At 34.0% G+C, this 23862-nt stretch overlaps 5 protein-coding genes and 1 long non-coding RNA gene across 11 annotated transcripts; 1 reads left to right on the top strand and 5 right to left on the bottom strand.

The window, feature by feature from the left end:
- Positions 1-4965: 4965 nt before the first annotated feature.
- LOC143907663 (polyisoprenoid diphosphate/phosphate phosphohydrolase PLPP6-like) lies at positions 4966-7360 on the bottom strand. Its single transcript, XM_077424550.1, has 4 exons — positions 7199-7360; positions 6822-6956; positions 6158-6257; positions 4966-6085 (listed from the first exon to the last, which is right to left on the bottom strand). The coding sequence occupies exons 1-4, from the start codon at positions 7199-7201 to the stop codon at positions 5700-5702; spliced, it is 624 nt and encodes a 207-aa protein (XP_077280676.1). The 5' UTR covers positions 7202-7360; the 3' UTR covers positions 4966-5699.
- Positions 7361-7557: 197 nt separating this feature from the next.
- LOC143907665 (uncharacterized) lies at positions 7558-8579 on the top strand. Its single transcript, XM_077424553.1, has 3 exons — positions 7558-7967; positions 8080-8310; positions 8439-8579. The coding sequence occupies exons 1-3, from the start codon at positions 7855-7857 to the stop codon at positions 8497-8499; spliced, it is 405 nt and encodes a 134-aa protein (XP_077280679.1). The 5' UTR covers positions 7558-7854; the 3' UTR covers positions 8500-8579.
- Positions 8580-9946: 1367 nt separating this feature from the next.
- Positions 9947-10624, bottom strand: LOC143907672 (uncharacterized). Its single transcript, XR_013259943.1, has 3 exons — positions 10551-10624; positions 10269-10357; positions 9947-10181 (listed from the first exon to the last, which is right to left on the bottom strand). It is a non-coding gene; the product is annotated as an uncharacterized LOC143907672 (long non-coding RNA).
- Positions 10625-10852: 228 nt separating this feature from the next.
- Positions 10853-11653, bottom strand: LOC143907669 (uncharacterized). Its single transcript, XM_077424558.1, has 3 exons — positions 11497-11653; positions 11157-11298; positions 10853-11077 (listed from the first exon to the last, which is right to left on the bottom strand). The coding sequence occupies exons 1-3, from the start codon at positions 11530-11532 to the stop codon at positions 10998-11000; spliced, it is 258 nt and encodes an 85-aa protein (XP_077280684.1). The 5' UTR covers positions 11533-11653; the 3' UTR covers positions 10853-10997.
- A 1002-nt stretch (positions 11654-12655) lies between these two features.
- On the bottom strand, positions 12656-15636 carry LOC143907659 (uncharacterized). 3 transcript variants are annotated; one of them, XM_077424546.1, is made up of 6 exons: positions 15461-15636; positions 15067-15377; positions 14767-14925; positions 14458-14653; positions 13651-13920; positions 12656-13551 (listed from the first exon to the last, which is right to left on the bottom strand). In XM_077424546.1, the coding sequence occupies exons 3-6, from the start codon at positions 14918-14920 to the stop codon at positions 13245-13247; spliced, it is 927 nt and encodes a 308-aa protein (XP_077280672.1). In that variant the 5' UTR covers positions 14921-14925; positions 15067-15377; positions 15461-15636; the 3' UTR covers positions 12656-13244. The 3 variants fall into 3 exon arrangements, with proteins under 3 accessions (XP_077280672.1, XP_077280673.1, XP_077280671.1); XM_077424547.1 differs by having other exon boundaries at positions 12656-13204; positions 13338-13551; positions 15067-15635; XM_077424545.1 differs by having other exon boundaries at positions 15067-15636.
- Positions 15637-19860: 4224 nt separating this feature from the next.
- Positions 19861-23822, bottom strand: LOC143907660 (uncharacterized). 4 transcript variants are annotated; one of them, XR_013259927.1, is made up of 8 exons: positions 23794-23822; positions 23556-23654; positions 21720-21835; positions 21440-21595; positions 21252-21335; positions 21038-21148; positions 20278-20962; positions 20043-20180 (listed from the first exon to the last, which is right to left on the bottom strand). XR_013259927.1 is itself a non-coding variant. In XM_077424548.1 (5 exons), the coding sequence occupies exons 2-5, from the start codon at positions 21489-21491 to the stop codon at positions 19864-19866; spliced, it is 564 nt and encodes a 187-aa protein (XP_077280674.1). In that variant the 5' UTR covers positions 21492-21595; positions 21720-21807; the 3' UTR covers positions 19861-19863. The 4 variants fall into 4 exon arrangements, 1 of the variants encoding a protein (XP_077280674.1); XR_013259928.1 differs by having other exon boundaries at positions 21720-21800; positions 23794-23813; XM_077424548.1 differs by lacking the exons at positions 20278-20962; positions 23556-23654; positions 23794-23822 and having other exon boundaries at positions 19861-20180; positions 21720-21807.
- Positions 23823-23862: the final 40 nt, after the last annotated feature.

The raw sequence follows: 23862 nt of genomic DNA on the forward strand, positions 1-23862 counted from the left end.
TGTTGCCGGCTCTATTATCTTGAAGCCTTCGGGAAGTTAGTTTTCTTTTCATATTAGATATAAATAGATAGATATGCTTTATTGTATTTGCCTCTCGGCTTTACAAGGCGTTTTTACGGAACGTACCCAAACCGTTACATACTTTCTGCTCTCCTGTCCTGTCCTCTTTTTGACTCTATACAATCCAAAGGGGTCCACTTTTACATAACCTACTATCTGTTTTGGTAAAATTTTACAATATCGTCTATTAATCTCTGCTCTCTCGACTGTTAGATACTGACTCTATACCCTCCAAGATGCCCCCCTTGGCCCGTTCCTCCCCCTTTTTCTTCCGGTCCTACCAGTTCTTTTGACTTTTCTCTTCAATTCCTTCCTCCTTTTCCATCCCGGATCTCGTCCCGCGTTTTCCCTCCCGACTTCCCTCCTCTCGTTCCCTCTAATTCCATTTACTGCTTCCTTGGTTTCTTCCTTGTCGGTTTACATCCTCCTCCATCTCCCTCCCTCTTCGTCCCATTTCACCTCCTTCCCGTCGATCCACAGCCTTCTATTTGTTAATACTGCCGATCTTCCTTTTGATCTTTCCTCTCTTGCTTTGTTTACCAGCTTGTGTCTATAGGCCCTCTCTTCCATTGAAAGTTCCTCATCTACCCCCACTTCCCATTTCCTCCATATTTCCCCGCTTTTTTCGATTATCTCTTCCTTGTCCTCTTCTTCCTCCAGCTCCATAAACATCAGTTTGTTTTTGTCTGCTCCAATTGCCTCTACTACTCCTCTTACCGGGATTATTCTTCCTGTCACTCTTTCCATTATTATCTCCACTAGCTCTCTTCTCTCCCTCGGATCTTCCCCTCTTACTTTCTTCCATATTATTCTTCTTTTCTTCCTTTGCTCTTTCTTTCTATTTTCTTTCTCTGTTTTTAGCTCCTTCTCTCTTTCTTTCTTTTCTCTTTTTCTTCTTACATCTTCCTCCATGTCTTCTGCTATTCGTCGCGCTTTTCATGGTGGTTCGTGATTCCTGTCTTTTTGCGCCGTCATCATTTCAACGAGAGACCGAGTGAGATTAGATTAAGGTAATTAATGTAGAATTCTATATGCTAATGTTTTGAGCAGAACGTTCTTTGATTTTTAATAGCGTTTTTCACTGGCAGAGCTGGTGCGCATTTAGTGCAAGCCGTCGTACACAAATCAACGTAATGTGTATGCTTAGTATAAACAGGTTAAATCATGATTGCATTATTTGATAAAAAATGTACTGCGTATTTTATCAGTCGAAATATTTGCATTTTACTTTGAATATTAGAGATTAAATCAGTGTACAACAGCTTTAATGTGCACTGAGTGCGTACCAGCTCTGCCAGTGAAAAACGCTATAAGAGGATTTATATTTTATTTTTTCTTGCATAGAAAAACAGAATGTTATCGGAAAGTCATCTAAGCATTTTTAGAAGAATCTTCGGAAAGATGAACGTAGAAACCAATTGTTGCAATTAAGAAGAAAGAAGCGCGAGCAAGTATTTGCGCAGAAGACAAATCTTGGTGGTTTTTCTTCGTCACCTGTTTTTATCTGCGTCATACCGTTGCAAAGTGACGTGGACATTATTAATTAGTTACAGCAGATACAATTTAAAGAACATTGTATCTGCTGTAACTAACATTGACGAAACTGCTTATGTTGCTAATAGTCCAAATGGCATTATACATATTGGGTACGTTATAAAACAGGAAAAGAACTTGTTTATTCTATTATTAGTGAGGTAAATTAAAAATTTGTTAATATTATATATATATATATATATATATATATATATACATAATTATATACATACACGTGTAAATATGTATACATAATTTACATTAAAACAACATAATACCTGATATGATACTCTTTGATCTTTCATGATCGTACAAATATAACAATTTCAGTATCTAATATGAATTAAACTATCGAAATAAATATTACATATTACAATTAAATTTACATTTAAGCTATCTTAATTTCACGATTGTTACTTTTTTCTTATAATTTATCAACAACTTGTAACAATTCATTTAATTCTTCAATATTTACAATTACAATAAATTTTGAAAGAGAATGAATTTCATTATTTATATAAATATTAACCTGTCTATTTGATAAAAAAAGCAATTCTTTTTTTTACACTATAATCACTTTCTACTTTTTGGAAACCAAAAAACTTTTCATTTCCTCTTGAATAACTCCACTCTGTAGACGGAAGAGTTATCAACTCCAAATTATCTTGCAAATATTTAAAATATATATGTCTATTCTTATGTTCCATTGTGTTTTATTCTTAAGTTCCTTATGTTTCTCTACTTGTATCCGGGATTCGTCTTTCTGAAATATATTTAATTATATTAATTTTAATTAAGGTAAACGTATTTAAATTATATATTTCATTTTAATTTTAACATTTATTTTTGCTTATTTATAATTATATAATATATATTTACGCGTATTATTATTTATTTTAGTATAGGCCCAATGAAAAATGTTTTTATACGTTTATAAAATATTATATTTACTTATGAAACACATTTCTGATATATTTTACATTTATTACCGTATACACGTGTGATCATGTGTTTCTAACCTTTTCGTGTCTCAACAGCTGTCACAATTTCAAGATGGCGACGAAATGTTGCAAGCTATTCCATTTAGCGAACATTCCTCCATACGGAACATTTTTTGTGACCACTTCGTGACTACGGAGTTATGTCTCCTTATACTACTTCATGATGTCTGCCCTTCTCTCCCCGCTCGAAGCTTGCCGAGTGCCTAGCGTACACGGACAGAGGAGGGGCTTGCGCGACCAGCATATCACCTCCATCTGAGTAGTTCGGACACGAACCATAGTATGGATACGAACCCATGTATCGTTACCCGAGTCCTCTCTGATCGTTACCGAGCGTAACGCCGTAGTTGACGTCCACTTTCTCTCACTTTCAGAGGGCAGATTAGAACAAACGTCCCCCGAAGCCGGATGGCCGCTCTCAGGTTTATCTCTGCTAAAGCTAAGGCCGAACTTCCTCGACGCGGCGTTGCCGCGTCTAGCAATACGGCCTGAACCTGAAAATGCTTTGGCTGATGGCAGAGAACGAGACGTAAATGTCGTAGTCGTGGACATATATGACAGAGAAAAACGTAGTTGTAAGGTTATTGTAGGCAATAGGCCTTACGACAGTTACGACTACGTTTTTCTCTGCCTTACCCTACGTCCACGACTACGACACTTACGTCTCGTTCTCTGCCATCAGCCTTTCTGGCCGTCCGTAGCAGAAGACAGTAACGTATCAAGGCTAATAAGCATCCGCTTTTTATAAATTACATATATTTCTTATGCACACATGTGCGTTATATATAATATAATATATATAATATATATATTATATTATATATAACGTTATATATAATATATATATAATATGTATCTAATTATTATGTGTATGTTTATAATTTTCTGATGATAAATAATAACAGTAGCATAATTGAGAATGTGAATTAGTATACATAGTATGTATTGACGCGGGTACTTAATATTAGACTTGGCAATTTACTGCATCTCTTGCACCTCTAATAATTTTTTTCTTGTAATGTAAATGAATGATGTAAAACTCTTTCAAAGGATATTCATTCTTGATGGGGTAAAATAATAACTTCTATAACAAATGCAATAAATATTAATTAAAGTATTGATTTATATAACTAATTTTATTCCCAGGTAGCACCTATGGGTTTCAAAAATATTTTACAAATGTTTCTTCGAAACGTCTCATAACGGTTAAAATGTCCACTTAAAAAACGTTAAAGTATACATTTATTTTCAGGTTCGGAGAATCTATAATAGATTCTCAAATGTGAAATTTGACCAGAGACAGTACATAAAGTCTTACGGCAAAAATTTGTCACTCGCTGTTCTATACATCATTGCAATTAAGCCACATAAAAAATAAATAAATAAATGAATAATAAATATTGAAGTAAAATGAACTTTTAGAGAAGTAAACTAATTATTGCTAATTATTTAGTCGAAGAGCTGACAACACTTTTGGCCAAGTGATTTTGTAAAATACGATTTTCCGTTTTAACCTGCGTGGACGACTCTCTTTCGATAATCCAAACACCTGGCTGGCCGTACCTGGGGGGTTTAAAAGTACGCAGGTGAGAAAAAGACAGATTTTCAAGTCATAGTATAAGTCTCAATTTTTATCAGATATTGATAATAATTAATTGGTCACTCAGGATATTTTACAAAATCACTTGGCCAAAAGTGTCGTCAACTCTTCGACTAAATAATTAGCAATAATTAGTTTACTTCACTAAAAGTTCATTTCACTTCAATATTTATTATTCATTTATTTTTTATGTGGCTTGCAATGATGTATAGAACAGCGAGTGACAAATTTTTGCCGTAAGACTTTATGTACTGTCTCTGGTCAAATTTCACATTTGAGAATCTATTATAGATTCTCCGAACCTGAAAATAAACGTATACTTTAACGTTTTTCGAGTGGACATTTTAACCGTTATGAAACGTTTTAAAGAAACATTTGTAAAACGTTTTTGAAACTCATAGGTGCTACCTGGGTTCTGTCTTTATATAGAAAAATATACCTCAGTCTTAGCATCAGGAGTAGAGGGTAACGGCAGCTGATGAACAGTATAGATAACAAACTGAATAAAAATCTTAATTATTTATAACATAATCCCAGTAAACCAGTTTGTAACTGTTATGTAACTTAGGGAGCACATGGAAAGAACAACTCTTCATTAGTACCTATACTTTACTCCTGTAAAAGGATTTTGCGATCTATAAAGCCGTTTCAAAGAACGAACTTTGACAAATATATATCGTACAGATGCCTCGTTAGACAAGGAGATATCTCTCGTATTATTCTTTTCTCTCCTATGTAATTTGCATGCACCTATTTATTCTTCTCTCTCTCTCGCTCTCTCTCGCTCTCTCTCTCTCTCTCTCTCTCTCTCTCTCTCTCTCTCTCTCTCTCTCTCTCTCTCTCTCTCTCTCTCTCTCTCTCCCTTTCTCCATCCCTGTCCCTTTCTCTCTTAGTACACTGGGTAGCGTACACTTAGTATGGTAAAACAGGATTTTTTGGAAGTGTGGTGTTAGGATTGTAGGGTATATTTGAAGAAAGAAAACATCGCGACGCGGCCCATCCTCCCTCGGTCGACAACCAGGGCCGACCTTCACTTTCATTACGCCTTTAGGTATCTCGCCCAAGTCCCAATGACTCGCGTACATATTAGACTCCTTCAAAAAAGTCGACTTCTCTGCCAAGTCAGTTTCGGTAGAAGTCGACTTCAAGTCGACTTTTTGCTCTTAGGGAAAGTATCCGGTAAGTTGATCTTTACCTCGTTCCCTCTTTGTCTATATGTTACTGGATAGAAAGAGGCAGCTTGGCCTCTACCAGTCGCTATCTCTTTTCTTCCACTGGTGTGAGTCACCGGTCATATTTTTCTATATCTGAGCGCAGTCCATACTATATATGTCGGAGTATACGTACATACACACATACTTGTATATCATGTAAAAATATTTTGGTAAAATACTAATTAATTAGTTGCGCACGCATATAACCATAAAAACTCAACAATCGAGATAGTCTCGATAAAAAAGAGAAACAAAGTGGAATATTTTCTTGCATAGGAAATAACGATATATTCAAACATCATACTCGGCTCCGGATATTTTTTCGTCCGTAATCCACCAAACTAAACTCGCGCAAGTCTCTTGTTTCAGATATATATATCCTATTAGCAAACCTTGGAATATACCAAGAATTATTCCTGCCAAAATGTCAATTATATGATGTTTTCTCACTAGTAGTTTGGACATGCATACTGAAAAGGACCATGCTAACAAGAATGGTACACATATTAAGGGTATAGGCCATAAATTAAGGAAAAAATATGTGATAAATGCTGCGCGAGTCGAATGGCCGGATGGAAATGAGTCTTTTTCGGGAGCCAAACTGCCATTGATGGTAGGTCGTCTCCTTCTCGTTATTGCTTTTAATGTAACAACTAGAATAATATCGAGCGTCAGACCTGAAATAATTTTCGTCCTTTAACATAATTTTTAAGAACGACAACGTGTCATTAGCTTTAGTTTGGATATACCTATTAAAAGATTAACTTGCATCTGATATAAATTTGAGTTGTTAAAAACCCAGATTAACATGAGATTAGTTACCAGCCACGCTATGCTATGACACGATATCTAAAAGAAAGATACATACTCATTATATGGGCGCCACTTCTAATTTTCTTCTACTTAAAAGTACAGCGATTATTCTTAATATAAAATGGTTTCACATGGGTTCTTAACTTTTCATGCAACCCGTACAATGATAGACTATCTTGCATTGCAAGCACCAGGCGTGTTGGACTTCGCTTCAAGTGCAAGTTGGAAACCTATATAGAACCATTTTAATATAATGAATTGTGTACGAAATGAAACTAGAACCATGACCTCAATCTCAACAACATGTGTTAAAGTCAAGGCCATTGGAGCTAAACTTCAATTAAAAGTAGTGCCCATATAATAAGTATAAAAAAATAATAGTAAGTAAAAAAAAAATACGTATATATTATATATATATATATATATATATATATATATATATATATATATATATATATATATACACACACACACACACACACACACAATATATGCACAATATATACACAATATATATATATATATATATATATATATATATATATATACACTATATACATATATTATTTTTTATTTAATGAACAAAATTAATAATCTCACGTCTAAGGTTTTGTTATGTGCTTTAAGTCGTCTCAAAAGTAAAACTTGCTCTGCCCACTTAACAAATGCATTAGTTAAATAAGCGTCAACGGCTAAAAACTTCCTTAGCATTGATGGTATTTCTCTTTTCTCCTCCTTAAATGTAAAATAACATTTTAGTCTTATTACAAACTTGAAAAAAAAAAGACAATGCAGTTTCAATAAAAAAGGTAATTATTCAGTTTACACCCCTCACCTCCGATTTTAGAAATTAATTAATTAAGATAGAAATTAATTAATTAAAAATATGTATAATACAAATATGTGAGACTATTGAATGCAATATAACAACGAATAAAGCAAACATGAGAATAAGAGGTTATAAATGACGGATGTACCATTATTCCGTTGCTTCCCAACTGGCCAGAAAAATTAACAGACGAACGTCCAAATGTTGCTATCGTCACAAAATCATGCAATCTACTTGTTTTATATCTATCCTGATAAACAGTAATCGAAAAATTGCCATATGCCAAACACGAAGTTAGAACTCAGGGTGCAAACTCATGCAGCGGAACGCAGAAAATCGCCGAACGAAAGCTTCGACCAATCACAAGCGTTTCGCTGCATGGGTTTGCATCCTTTTAAGGTGCATTTTCACGCGCCGCTGAAACTGATCGTTTGAGCGACAAAAATGATCACGTGACGACTTTTGTCGCTAAACTCAGTGGCAGCTTGTGCACATGAAAAAAGATTGCAGCGACAAAGTGGTGTTGTAGAAAGCAATAATGACAGCTTCAAAAAAAAAAAAAAAATATTACAATTGGATTTCTAATTGTAATCAAATAATTCGACGAAAAAACGTCAAATACAATTTGAAAATGATATCGTTTTTGTCATATTGCTATCGACATATCAGAAACAAAAAAGACATTATTCGAAAAAAAAATTTTGGGTCGCACCACTTTTTCAAAATCATAATAAATATGGATTTTACAAAGCTATTTTACCGAATGTGAGATTAGAAAGTGCAAGATTTCTGAATTATTTTCGTATGTCATCAACGCAACTGGAAAATTTATTACAAATTGTTGGACCGAAACTTCAAAAGCAGACACATATTAGAGAACCTATCAGTGCTGAAGAACGTTTGTGTTTGACTCTAAGGTTTGTTTTATTACATTTTTTAAAATAATTGCATAAAAATATAAAAGCAATGCATTAGACAATACAAACTATAAATGATTTGACTTATATAGTTATCTTTCACATATTATAGATATTTGGCTTCTGGCGACTCAATGGTATTAATATCATACCAGTACTTATTAGGATGTACAACAATAAGTAATATTATATCCGAAACATGTGAAGCAATTTGGAACATGTTGTGTCCAGTTGTCCTTCCATCATCTTTAACAAAGGAAGATTGGCTGCGGCAGATTTTGAAAATCAATGCAATTTTCCTCATTGCATTGGTGCCATCGATGGAAAACACATTGTTATTCAAGTATGTATTTTTATACTATTATAAATTCATTCAATTTGACAATATTTGCATTCAGTTTTACACCTCTGATTTACAAATTGAACGCAACTATTATAATAATGTATACTTATAATAATGTACTTTTTCAGTGTCCTGCTAATGCTGGCTCTACATACTATAACTATAAACACAGCCATAGTGTTGTTTTAATGGCAATATGTGATGCCAATTACTTATTTACATTTGTTGATATTGGAGCCTATGGAAGACGCAGCGATGGTGGTATTTTTAGAGAATGTCAATTTGGCAAAAAATTTGAACAAAAAAAGCTAAATGTACCAAATGCAGAGACTATTTTTGAAAATGGTCCCATACTACCATATTGCCTCGTTGGAGATGAAGCATTCCCTTTGAAGGAATATTTATTGCGACCATATCCAGAAAGGGGCGGATTAAATAAAGAAAAAAATATATTTAACTATCGATTGAGCCAGGCGCACTATTGAAAATACATTTGGTATTCTTGCCTCTCAATGGCGAATATTAAGAAAACCAATAATCAGTAAAGTAGAAACTGCAGAAAAAATTGTGCAAGCCATTGTGTGCTTGCATAATTGGTTAAGAAAGCAAGACATAAACACTAATGAATATATATCTGCAAGTATAATTGATCATGCAGATCATAATGATTTTTGTACCGCCTATCGTGAAATTCGTCGTACAGGATCATATATGAGTACTAAATCAAGTATAGAAATAAGGGAAAAGTTTTGTACATACTTTAATAATGAAGGATCTGTACCTTGGCAAAATGATTATATCTAAATATGTTTTTCATAATATACAAAAATATGTAACCTCGCGTATATTCTTTATATATCTAGATATATTCACTATTGTTTATAAGCATTAACAATAAAGAAATTGCAAAATAATTGAAAAAGACGTTTACTTATTATTTATATTATTTATTATTATTTCATATAAAAATAAAAGTATAGACTATGTTGCATGAATATGTTTATAATAGTATTGCTTAGTAATATTAACTCTATAACATAGCAAATGCTTTATATCACGTATCATAAGTACAAATAAAAAACTTAAAAATAAAAGACTATATTGCATGTACATGTTTATGATAGTATTGCTTAGTAATATTAACTCTATAACATAGGAAATGTTTTATATCACGCATCACAAGTACAAATAAAAAACTTAAAAATAAAAGACTATATTGCATTGTACATGTTTATAATAATATTGTTTAGTAATATTAACTCTATAACATAGGAAAAGTTTTATATCACATATGACAAGTACAAATAAAAAAATTAAAAGTAAAAGACTATATTGCATGTACATGTTTATAATTAATAATATAAACTATAACACAGAAAACGTTTTATGGCCCGTTTCTATCATCCACGATTAATCTTTAATCTTGGGTTAAACTATCTTTGTGTTTTTTAAAGAATGTATCTGAAAAAAACAAAGATGTTAAGATAGTTTAACTTGAGGTTAAAGTTAATCGCGAATAGTAGAAACGGGCCTTTATCATACATAAAAATATAAAAAACTTAAGCTTAACAAGTGCTTAATTAAGTAACAAACGCTTAACATGTTTGATAATGCATCGCAAAAACTTTTTCAAGAAATATTTTTTATGAGTTTGTACGTTAGTTGAAAAAGTTTCTGCGCTGTATCATCCAATATGTTTCTTGGAAGTTTTCTCAGTCTTGTTTCCACTACAGCTACAATTGCGTCCACTTCATCGTTTTCTGGAGGATTAGGTAAAACAATGGGTGCCTCCGTATTTCTTTTACAGAAAGCATCAGCAATTCTCTCCAAAGCTGAATTATCTTTTTTATTATTGCTTTGTTTTCTCGTTTCTACAAAAAATGTTTACATATAATATATATATATGTAATAATATATGTAATATTATATTTATTTATAATGAATTAGATTAAACATACTTTATTGTCTATTTTGTTCCACATCTGTAGAACTGAGAATTGAGTCTTCATCAGTACTATCTACGCCGCATGATACATTTGATTTTGTTCTATTATAACATGTTAAAATGTAAATTTCCACAAATCTATTATGTATATGTATATATATTTTTTCACATTGTTTTATTTATATTGTTTTATATTATTTCTATTATTGTTTTATATTATTGTCTTATTTTATATTTTATGTTAACATTCTACTATAAGTATTGTTCTGAAAGAATGATATAAAAAAATACTCACTGTTTTTGTAGACATGAGTCACGCAAAAACGATAAATTATCGTAGTGTTGCCATTTGCTCGTTTTAGCAGGTCTTTCTGAACCACTAGCCAATGATTAATTGTTTACAATTCTTCTGTATGTATCCTGCAGGGATTTAAATTTTGTCTTTGCTTCTTTGTCGGACAGTTTTCCTGGACAACATCATATGTTACAAATTTATATTAATAATTATTGAGTTGCATACTATTCCTATAATTATTTTATTATTGAATGAGTATTTGCTTACCATTTAATGCTTCAGAAATTTCTTTCCATAATTGTGCCGTTGCTTTTCTGCTACGGAGTGGCAAATCCAATTGTGGATTCCATAATGCTTCGCGTTCCTGTACTTCTAAAATTAATTGTTCTTCTAATTCTAGCAACTCCTGCTTTTCTGTTATACTTAATTTTTTCCTTATATTTTTTTTTATTTGTTGTTTTCTAAACTTTCTTGTACCGTTACTTCTTGATCATCAATTGCACTTTTTCTTAAAATACTTCCATCTTCTACAAATTATTACATGATATTGAATATTCTTTTAAATTTCTTTAAATAAATAAGTTTATTTATATTACTTTTACATACCGCATATCGGATAAAAATAATAAGAATTTGGGTCAGTATAATAATTACGATATCCTTGAAGACACTCATGTTGGTTGATGTAATCTGCATCACATATAGTTTCGCACAGTCCACATGTCTGTACTGGTGTGAGGTCAAATGCCTACAAAACATTAGAAATAGCATATATATCTCACAAGTTATATATTGTTCTAAAATACTTAAAATACTTTTACGTTTCAAAATATATACCTTAATTTATTAGTGTATATATAGAAAAGAAATTCATATAAAATTTTGTTATTTTGATTAAATAGAATTTATTTTATATAAAAAATTACTTTTTTGTACATATACTTACGTCATCATTTTCATTTTCTTTATTAGAATCTTGCATTTTGACTACCTATTTTCAGGTTTCACTACGTTTCTTTTCAGGTTATGTGTTTTAAGTACATATAATTAACACAGCACGGCAGCACTGTCAGCAATGTATCAGCGTTTGACACTATAGTTGAACCCATGATGGAAGAATACTAGGTGTAACATTGCGCATAATGGCGGCTGAATACAAGAAGAGCCAATAAGAAATTAGCCCCGAAATTGGCGTGAAATTCAAACACGATATTAATGAAAATATGTAATACAGTTAATACAAATACAAATAAATTAATATGTGGAAGAGTAAAATACAAGAAACTTGGAAACTAATAAAAACTTGTGTTATAAGTAAAAAATGATAATTATAAATGATTATCTACGTTAATTAATATTATTCTATTACATATTATATTATTTATGTACTATTTTATGCACTATCTTATTACACTATAATACTATATTATGTCTTTCATAAATTGCGTTCCAATATACACTACCAGTACCTTACCTGGAATGCACATGGTAATGATTCCCACACTACCCTCGTCCCTCGCCCAAGGGATGAGGGTGTCTTTGGAAGATTTCCCCATGTAAGAAAAAAAAGTATGAAAGGTAAGTATGAAAAGTAAGTATATAAGGTAAAATAAGTATGAAAGGTAAGTATGCAATAAATTGCAAGGTAAGTATAAAAAGCAAGTACGAAAGGTAAGGTAAGTATATATATGTTCCGGATGCATAATAACTGTTCCCGGGCGCCCCCCATAACAGTGCAGCGAAAGACACCGTGAGGTTTTAGTCGGTAGGCCATGCATGCAGTATCGTGGGCGATGTGCATGCATGGAATCCGACACTCCCCCCCGTTCCTCTGGCCGGAGGGCGGGAGGGGGTCTTCCCCTTTGGGGCTACTGGGTAAATTGGGCTCTAAGCCTGGGATCCCAGTAGTAGAAGATTTCCTCACGTTAAAAAAAAAAGGTAAAGTAAGTATGAAAGGTATGTAAGATAAGTATGAAAGGTAAGTATGAAAAATAAGTACGTAAGATAAAGTAAGTATGAAAGGTAAGTATGTAAGATAAGTATGCAAGGTAAGTATGAAAGGTAAGTATAGATAAGGTGTATAAACTAAGACAAATTACAGCATGTATGGTTTCTGTTTATTTATTATCAATATTTATTAATGTCTTGATTTTCTTTATTACATAATTTATATAACTTTCTGTTTCTTTTCTTCATCAAATTGTTTTGTGTTATATCTTTATTCACTTTTCTTAACCTGATGTATGTTCTAGTACGCACTAGACAGGCAATAACTTGTTTGGGAAACTTATTATTAGTTTTTGTACATATGATATCTGTTAATGTGTCAAAAATTTTTGGCTGCTTATTAAAGAAATTGCCATGAAATTTATGAAATTTGTGCTCCATTATATTAGCTGCTTCTTGGAAGCTTGTAGAGGGATATATGCAATTTCCTCGTGAAAACATGCAAAGCCAATCATTAGGTTGTGGATTCGGAAGGTCTTTGGTAGGGATTCCTAATTCACTAAAGTCGTTTCTATATCTATGTGCAACATATCCAGCAATGTACAATAGTGCATTTCTTTCAATAATATCAGTAGCTATTATTCGCTCAAAATCGTCGACCAACTTCATTTCTTGAGGACTAGGCTCATAAGTACTTAAATTTAACACTAGAAAGATGAAAAATGTATGTGAAGTAACAAATAATCGTTATGTAATATTAACAACAGTATACTCTTTATGTAATATTAAAAACAGTATACTGCTCGTTGATTCCTCACTAAGAAAAACAAAAATGTTTACTTTCTCTTGTATATTTTTTTCCATTTTTGTAATGATAGGATCATTTTGCGTTGTATTTGTTTGTAATTCTTTTACTTGTATGTTTAGCTGTTGATTTATTTTCGTTAATTCTTTATTTTCGTTAAGAAGTTCCTTATTTCTTTTTTCGGAATCCATTAGAAGTTCCAATAACGTATTTGTGACAACAGTTTCGTCATTACCAACTTCTTGGTTTCTAAAAAACAAAATAGTATATTATTTAGTATATTATATTGTCATTACAATAGTACACAAATATTGATACTAAATAAGCATAACTTAAACGCATACATACATGTTTCGTTTTATTGCATAATTGTGGCCTTTCTTTTTGTCTTGCACATTTATTTTACAAGCTTTCTCTTCCCTTTTTCCTTTTTCTTCTGTTTTATTTCTTTCAAAAGTCTCTTGTACTTCTATTTCATTTGGAATACATGTTGGACTAACTACTTCTTCTTCTTCTCTTTCTTCTTCTTCTTCTCTTTTACTTGTTTCACGAGATTCTTTTTCTTTTCTTTCATTACATTTCAGAAGATCGGAGTATGTTGGTATTCTGAAGTTTTGTCTGTAAATAAATAATATAAGTTTAAATATTTTTTATGTACACACAGTAATAAGCATGTATACAGGGTGTATTTTAGAAATAAGTGGTCAAACTCTAAGAGCACGTTCTATTCATCGTAAGAATGAAAAAAGATCATATAAATATAGGTTCAAAAGCCCGAATCTAGAAAAATATTGCATACGATTATTTCATGAATGTTACTCTAAAATTCATAAAATATCGTAAGTATGAAAAGTAAGTACGTAAGGTAAGGTAATTATAAAAGGTAAGTATGTAAGATAAGTATGAAAGGTAAATATGCAAGGTAAGTATAAAAGGTAAGTATGCAAGGTAAGTATAAAAAGTAATTATGTAAGGTAAGGTAAATATGAAAGGTAAGTATGCAAAGTAAGTATAAAAGGTAAGTATGCAAGGTAAAGTATGAAAAGTAAATATGTAAGATAAGGTAAGTATGCAAGGTAAATATGAAAAGTAACAATGTTACAATATTTACAAAAATTTGTAAATACATATTTATAAAAAGAAAAGAAAACTCACAATACTTTAATTCTCTTGCTTGTGATTGCCATATCACTGTTGGACATTTTTCTTTTTCTCGTTTTTTCCAAAGTTAACATTTTTGTAGGAATGGAACCTACTTTTAACCGCCGCAGTTGTTTTGGTGGTGCTTTTATTGAGTCTGTCCATTTTGTTATAAAACAATCGTCATCAAAATGAAGACTGCATATTCTTGCTACAATAATACAAATAAAATAAAAAATATCTAATACTGATATAATTTATAATATTATACTATAGGTCATTTTGTTATATTTTACTATATAAAAAATATATATATCAACTTACCAGAATCAATTTTTATACTCTTTTCGCTCCTTTGACAAGCATTTATCCATGCCTGACGAATGTTTTCTTCGTTTGGGAATCTATAAAAGATTATTCCTTTCTTCTCTGCATAATATGTCCGACTTTTGCAATTTATTATGCAGCATGAAGGCATTGTGTCTGCAAACGAAAACAAATATGAAGTACACTCATAAAAAGCTGATACACTATTTACAATTGCTTAATTTTTATCATTTTTACAAGCTATAGGTATTTTTGTGGTTTATTCATTTAATTCAGTGATATTCACACACAACTTACCTTACACATTGGTCTTGCTCCTGCTTTAAATAGTAGCGGTTTTGCGTTTGACAGTGTGGCGGTCGGATTATCGTGCGATTATATGTATTCACGAAGGACCCAAGAACGAAGGCGAGAAGAGAACGACGTCAGGATCACGCGCGATGTGAACAAGAGAGATCACGTGTTCACGACGTGTTTGTCGTTGATTCACGTTCCGAGTATTTAATAAACTTATCGAAATTGCGATAGGAATCTCGTGAAAACGAGGTTACCTCTGATAAAACTTTCTCTGCCACAGCGGATTGTTGTCGTCGATCACGGCCTAACAGCTACAACCACGTGAACCACGATAACACATTCGGTAACGTCGACGACGTCGACGACAACGAGCGCACTAAGGCTCTAAGCGTACCTGGTACATACACGCGCGGCAACGGCGATCATGGGTTCCACTAACCTAACTTGTAGCGGTGGCCATATTGGTTTTTCAAGTTTGGGGCTAATTTCTGATTGGTTCAAGAGCGGCCATTACTTTGAACGACTGCGCATCCACGGGAATGTTACACCTGGTATTCTTCCATCATGGTTGAACCGATCTAAACTACAAAATTGTAGCTGCTAGATTACGAGCGACAAATCTGTCGCTTCAACTATTTGTTCCAGCGGCATGTGAAAATGCACCTTTATGGTGCGATCCCATGGTACGGAACGTATGCGCAATGCGGAATTGGCGGAACGCTCGTGATTGGTTCGACCTCTTTTACGTTCATTCCGCCGACTTTTATCCACAGTTTCCGCACTGATCGTGCGAAAATGCAGAGGTGAGTCCGCCTTGAGCCGGCGTCCGGTACCGGTACCACGGTCTTCTTCTTCTTCTTCTTCTTCTGTGAATGGCCTGAGAGCTATACAGCTCAAATACGGCCAGGACGAACCACTTGTCGTAAAGCCGTGAGGCGTGTCTATTTTCACATTGCACTGACGCGAGTATGTGTAGTTGTGTGTGTATGTCCGCGGTGTCGGGAACTCGGGTTAATGCCGTGGGTTCGTTAGGCCCAAGGAACTGCGCGGATCACTTCCCCCTGCGGCCCGGTACCACGGTCGTATACACAGGTCTGGCAACTCGGGCCAAATTTTAGTGGTAGGGGTAGCACACTTAAAATTGAAGCAGGTTTTTTAATTTATGATTTCGCCACCACGTGTCGCTACTATCTAGTATACATTAGAGTCCCTTTATAAGAGTCTGGACAGACTTTGGGAGTGCAACAACATGGCGTGAATGTCACGTATATAGGGACTCTATTCTAGACGCCCTAGATGGAAGAAAAACACTATGGCGTCGATGACTACACGTAATCGTTGTATTGTTGTGATATCGTGAGAGAATTCTACAGAGGCTGTGAGAAAGTGTGTTTGTCTATATTTTTATTTTGACTTGATAGAGATAAGATAACCAAAACTTTAAAATACCTGAAAAGAATATTTCAATAAAATAAATTATAATAGTATACAATTTATTGATAGAGAAAATTACGAGATGTATATATAGATAAATGCATGACATTGTCATTTTCATTTTTTATTAATTTTGTAATTCTTTATTTCAAATTCTAAGACACCTATTCTGTAAATGTTAACGACATCATTTCGTGCTTTGCGCAGGTATGTATCACTACAGTGCTACAGCAAAGCACGTAACAATATCGTTAATGTGTACTGGCACGTATTATGCACGTAACTTTGCGGAATGGATTCCTGTCGAAATTATACTGTTTTCCCTAAAAATACAATAGAAATGTAGGAAATAACAATTCCAATCGGAATCCATTTCGAAAAGTTCCATAATACGCACCTTGAGAGAGACTCCTAAGGCTCGTTACTTTACCGCTCGTGATTGGTTCCGCCATGGTGTTGCACGTCCAATGAAAATAAGAACCAGTCTGTCCAGACTATAAAGGGACTCTAGTATACAATAGAGACCCTCTAATCAGAGTCTAGACATCAGGGGGTGTGTTCAGATTCCCAACCCGACGACTGGGGTTGAGTTGTCTAGAGTTTCGACTCTAACCCGAACGATTTACTCTGAGTAAGGCTGTGGCTCTGAACGGTCCGAGTCGCTTTTTGGGTTAAATAAAGCGGCGAGAGGTATACAAATAAGTGTAAGAGTTTGGTATAAAATAGTTAGAATAGTTTTCTTATTATATCTACTTGACATTTTAGTCGTCACATTCTGCCGCTTACATAAGTTATGGATGGCCGAAGAAATGCCATTCTTACGGTTATTTATGCGAGCAAACAACTGTTCACATTATTGTTCAGTGCAACGCTGGAAAGTGATGACGAGGAGGACGAGTTAGCCGAGGCATTTTTATTGGAAGCCCATTTAAGGCTACGTGGCCCGTCGAGGAAAGCTGTGAGAATTGAAGGTTATGTGGAAAACACAGTCCCAAGATTTAATACAAAACAGTTCCGTGAAAATTATCGAATGCTGCCTAGCACATTTGCACTGCTAGAAAATCGTCTTGGACCTATTTTGGCAGGAGATACTGGTAATAAATCTTGCATCCCTGTTCGTACGCAATTGCTTGCTTCGCTGTGGCTGCTAGCAACACCAGATTCTTTCAGGTAATGTATTTATATAAAATTAAATGCATGAATTTAGTAATCTAACAGCTTATATTCAATATAAATGCTGATTGTGCTGTTCTTATACCAGGTCTGTGGGTCTGAAGCATGATCTCGCAAAGTCATCTGTGAATGCCAGCATCCAGCGCGTTGTTGCAGGTCTCAACGACATGGCAAAGAATATCATTAAGTGGCCAGCAGGAGATCATCTTGATTCTGTGAAACAAAAGTTTCAGCGTCTTTCCAATATGCCCGATGTAATTGGTGCGATTGATGGCTGTAATATAAGCATTGAAGCTCCTAAGGTTTATCTTTTATCTTATTACATGTATTATCATACTTTCTGTATTGTTCATATGGTATATTTTTCTGTTTTGTGCCTTAGGAACACTCACTGCATTATAAGACAAGGAAAAGAGATTATGCTGTAGTTCTTTAGGCAGTGTGTGATTCAGAACTGAGGTTTACTGACTGTTTTGCTGGTTACCCTGGTTCAGTAAGTGATCGACGCATTTTCCGGAACTCTGACTTGTTTCTGGATGCAGAGCGTAATGTGAATGCTCTCTTCCCAAATGGTGAATACATCATAGCTGACAAGGCATACCCTGTATTGTCATGGTGCATTCCTCCCTACATTGACAATGGTCGCCTAACACGAGTAAGTTTCATCGAGAATTTATCTTGAGTCTGTTAAACAGAACTGTCTGTACCTATCAGTACTTTTGAACTATTGTGAATTTTCTTTTTCAAGCACACAAACGTTTCAATACAGTACTGTCGCAGTCAAGACAAGTCGTTGAACGTTCTTTTGCACTGCTGAAGGGAAGATTTCGACGACTGAAGCATTTAGATATGAAAAAGGTGGACTTAATTCCAAGTTTTATTCTTGCTTGTTGTGTGCTGCACAACATTTGTCTGGATGGGCTAGAAGAGGACCAGGTAGAAGAAGATAATGTTGATGATTTTATTGGGAAAGGTCTTGAAATTGTAAGGCAACAAGAACGGGAGAATGATGATGATGATAACAACATACGCTTTCAAGAGGGTGAAGCTAAGAGAGCCCACTTTGTGGCCCTTCTCGTAAGAGATAATTGACAGATCAACTGTTTACCTATAAATACAGTTGTAATAAGGATTGTAATAAATAATATACAAATGAACATAAATTTCTTTATTCTGCAAACATCTTCTATAAACATCAGTTATAAGTAGAAAAAGACGCATTTTCGCAACAGAACTAAAAATATAATAATTAAGAAACAAAATTAACTTCTTTTATACTCTAAACAGACTAGAGAAATCAGAATAAACTGTAGAAAATCTTTCTCTCTTTTAAATTAAAGATATTGATATTAGGACAGTACCTATATCTAAACAGGAAACAAAAATAATATTAATATTAAAATTTGATAATACTCTTTGTATCTTACCTTACTATAGGATAATTCTTAAAAATATATTTGGATAATGACAATCACATGTATCAGGTACAAAATGTACACATAAAATTATCACAAATTAATTGGCACTTTCAGGTAAGTACAAGGCACATACTACGTTTACGCGAGCGTTATTTCTGTAGTAACTTACGATAATTCACTCGTTTACGCGAAGGAATTATCGTAAGTTACTACAGAAGTAACGCTCGCGTAAACGTAGTAACAGAGTCACAGTTGCACTACTTATTTATGAGCAGTTTACTGATGTATACTAAAAATATGTTCTGATATGTGTCGGATGTCTCTCGGACATATCACCATCGCCGATGCTCGTTCTCCTCAGGGCCACGAACACGTTACCGAAATTTGGATCGAGATTGTGCCTGTCGAAGCTGCGGCTACTATGAAAGGTCGTTCCGTTGAGCTTTCGTTGCCGAGTGATACTAGACAGTTTCTCCGTGATCTCGTTGGTCTTTTTATCGACGTGAGACGTCACTTTAACATTACTCCTCGAGTAGGTATCGCGATTATTCCCGACATCACCGGGCCTCCTGGTGAACCGCTGCGCTTTCATTGGGCTTCTGTTATTTTCCTCATTCACCCGCGACCCCATGGCGATCGAGCGCAAGTGCTCGGATAGCTTGATGATCTCCTCGGCCAGAGCGATCTGGCTGGCGGGATCGCGACGGTTTCGCGCGACCGTAACTTCGGAAGCTCTCCTCTTCAAGAACAAGCTGAGACTCGGCACGGACAATTAGTGGCTAGAATTATCTCTCACGGTTGCAGGGTCCGTCACCCTCTCCGATTGCGTGCTGCTGCTGCGAAGGCTGTCGCAGGGTGAAGGACTGTGACCCCACATGGATATGGATTTGTCGCGACTGCGAAGCAGGTTCCTCGGCAACGCGTGATACGAGTCGATCGTGTACGGGCTGTCCGGATGTTCCCGCCAACGCTCGACGAACAGTCTGAGATTGTCCTTGGTCACGTCCAGCTCCTCTCTGCCGTCGACGACACCGATGACAGGACGATTCTCGATAAACCTTTTTTCGTCAGGCATAGTATATTCTCCGGCTACACAACAGACATAATTTTAAAAAATTAAACAAATTACTAAATAAAAAGATTACATATAGTTAAAATAGTACTATTAGATGCATTTGCTGCTGACCTAGCAAATTAAGCAATTAAGAAAGAGCACACATCAGAACATATCTGTAGCATACATTAGCAAACTGCTCATAAGAAAGTAATGCAACTGATTCATAGCTTCTCTAGAAGCTTATTCATAACATCAGTAAACGCTGCAATTCCTTTATTCTGCACAGCAATCACTGCCTCATGTCGTTTTTCCCTTGTTAATTCCCTTTTCTCCGCATCTTCGCGAAGGGTCTTAGACCAAGCCTCTAATTCTCTATTCAGTTTGCTCTTCTTTGCCTTCTTACTTTTCTTCTCAGAATGCCTGTCAGCCTCCATCTCTTCAGAGGTCTCATCATCACTATTAAAATTATTGCCTACAGTTGTAGAGGCTGATCTCTTTCTTTTTGAGGAGGCAAGAGCAACAGGTGCGACACTTGGTGATTTTGAAAATATTTCATCCAACTCATCATAAAATTTACACGTCTTCGGAGCATTCCCAGACTTAGAGTTATGGTCCTTAACAGCCATGTACGCCTTCCTTATGTTTTTCCACTTGTTTTCAGTCTGAGTGGCAGTAACTATTAACCCTGTTTTTTTTATGTCCTGGGCAATCATATTCCATACTGCATCGTTCTTTACAGTAGTGCTTGCAAAATTTGGCTGATTAGCTTTCCAGGATGTAATTAGTGCTAGAACAGCATTCTTCGTCCACTTAACTAAAATTTACATAGACCAAGAGTGTACTACACTGTTATGCATACAATTTGACTGACTTAACAACCCATACCTACCTTTTTCTTTACTGGTTGCCTGGTTTGAACATTCTGTCTCTAGTGTCAAGCATACTGTATTATCAGAAAGTGAGCCTAAGGTCTCTGATGATGACATGCTCGTTTCAGGAACTGCAACGTACAAGAACAATGTAAATTCTTTCAACTATTGGAGCAGTCACAAATCACCTGGCCTATATGAGCCAAATTCAATACATATAATATATAACCTAACCTGTATCAAATTGTAAGGCAGTTGGTATGAGACCGAAGAGCCGGAGATTTCTCTCATTTTCGAGAACGCAGTACATATTTTTATCTGTTAACAGAGAAAGATTATTGCAACAAAACCAATAGAAGCTAGTTCGACACCTAACTTCTCCCTCGCAATTCCCGTTCACAACACTCGAGTCATATACTTACCAATATTGTCGAACACGACAATAGTGTCCCTCGGCACGGACAATCTCCCCATTTTCTGACCTCACCAATTCGTGGCGAGTCGGGTCCGCTTCTACAGCATTAATCTGATTGTCACTCATGTTGAATTATTCTCGTCACTCAATTTCAAACTTGCCGCTGAAACACGCCGAGTTACTTCTTAACCGATGAAAAATGGTAGGTTGAGAAATCGACTCTAGAGTTAACTAATTACTTCAACCCAGCGATCTGAACGCAGTCTATCGAGTCAAAAAATACTTACTCGGATGCTATCTGAACCGCATCGGGTTAATATTTCTACTCAGAGTAAGAGGGAGCACGCTCTGATTGGTCCGCCATTTTTCTGCAATTTGCGCCGGTTTTATGAAATTTTTATTGCTATGAAATATAAAAACTTATTAATTATTAATAAAAATACATTAAAATTTTAATTTAAAACGTTTTAAAATATTACAAGAGAAAGAGAGAGAGAGAGAAAAAGAGAGAGTAAATGAGTTGAAAGTAGAAACTTTGATAGTAATTAACAGTAATAAATTAATATTTAAAGAAAATATAGTAAAAAAGTAATAAAAAAATAGGGAATAAATAACATATATATATATATATATATATAAACAGCATATAAAAAATATTATTGTATATATTAATACTTATGTTATACATGTAAAAAGTATTAGATTATTTTATTTTAAAGAATGATGCATCATCATCGATTTGCTATCATAATATTTACGATTAGCTAATACATTTCGTTTGTTTTTAAATTTTAGTCTTAAAGTAGCAAATTTTTTAAATAATTTTTGACGCAAATTATGACAATTATTAAGAATATGATCTGCTGGAACAGAATTAAATTTATCAAGTAAAAATTCATTTAAATTTACTCTCTGCATGATGTTAAAATAGGGACTATAATGTCTGTATATATTTTCTAATTTTAAGAATACCTCAAATGTTGGTTTATTAATGAAGTATAACGTATTTTTCTTATAACATTTAAGTGTCACAAATCTAGAAAATTCCAATTTTAATGATTTTTTTGACCCAACAGATTGTATGCAATTACAACATGTAGTACATGTTTTCTCAACGGATTTTAAACAGTATCCTGCTATGCTATATAAACTGTTTTTTTCTTTACTATTTAATTCTATTACTGTATTGTTATTAAAAGGGGGAATGTCATTTGTAATTGTAGCTGAAGCATTAGAAGTAAAGGAAATATCAGCTGATACATTATCCTTTTTACCACTTTTTGACAAGTATTCTAAAAAGTCAGAAATATATTCGTCTTCATTTTCATCATAAACATAATTTCTATTGGTCTCATATACATTGATATAGCAATTAGTTTTAAATTGTTTTTAAACTGTAAACAATTTGGAATTACATTTTTTTGACGTATAACTGAAAATAGGTTTTCCATACAATCCTGTGTCAGACGTCCAGTTAACACAAATTTAAAATTACGATCTTTTAAAAGATATTCTACAAGATTAATGATTGATGTCGTGGATAATATAATTCCTCTTTAAACAAGTTTAAATGTTTCTTTCTGACCGATTTTTGTGTTATTAAAGAGATCAATAACTTCGTATAAAAATTTAATGTTATCATTGTATATTTCTTCATTTTTTAAACCCAATGCTTTATTACAATTTCTTGAAGTCATTAACGAGAACCATCTAGAGATAGTTTTGACAAACCAAGCAGTAGCAAGAAATTCTGGCTTAGAATTTTCATCCAGAAATTCTAATGAACTACTGACATCTGTTGAAAACACGTTTCTTGCTTTATTCACCCGCATTTTACTAAAAGTATTAGTACTTTTAATATCATCTATACATAATCTTGGCGTTAAAAGTAATTCTGAATCTTTTTGAGATTCAAGTAAATCATTAAAATGTGCAATTTCAACCCTGTTCGATGGCAAGTTATATTTTATTACAAATTCTTGGGGCAAGATAAAAAATTTGTTGTTAATTAATGCTTGTTTTAAATTTTTCAACAGATGTGCAATATCCGCAATAAAATATAAAAATCTACTAGAAATAGATGGATGTGGTATATAATTTCTTAGATTAGAATATCGCCCTACGTTTATTCCACAAGCTTTCCATAGTCTCTGATTTCCAGGACCCATGTCGCAGGTTACATAATTAATATGTAAACCAATATTCTCAACTTTGTTTATGATCTGAAAAATGATATCTTTTAAAATTTCTCCATCAAATGAATCACCAGTAACCTTCAACCAGCAAAAGAGTAACCTTCAACATGCTTCCATTGACGAGCTGTACCTACAATCATAAATGTTAAAGCATGCGTTGCTGTACCTTTCTGATTTGGATATGTTATGTTTCCAAGCATTGTTTTTGTTGATGAATCGTCAATATTTTTCGGTG

Source organism: Temnothorax americanus, unplaced genomic scaffold (assembly GCF_048541705.1).
Source record: "Temnothorax americanus isolate GAGA-0224 unplaced genomic scaffold, ASM4854170v1 Scaffold86, whole genome shotgun sequence".
Classification (NCBI taxonomy): domain Eukaryota; kingdom Metazoa; phylum Arthropoda; class Insecta; order Hymenoptera; family Formicidae; genus Temnothorax; species Temnothorax americanus.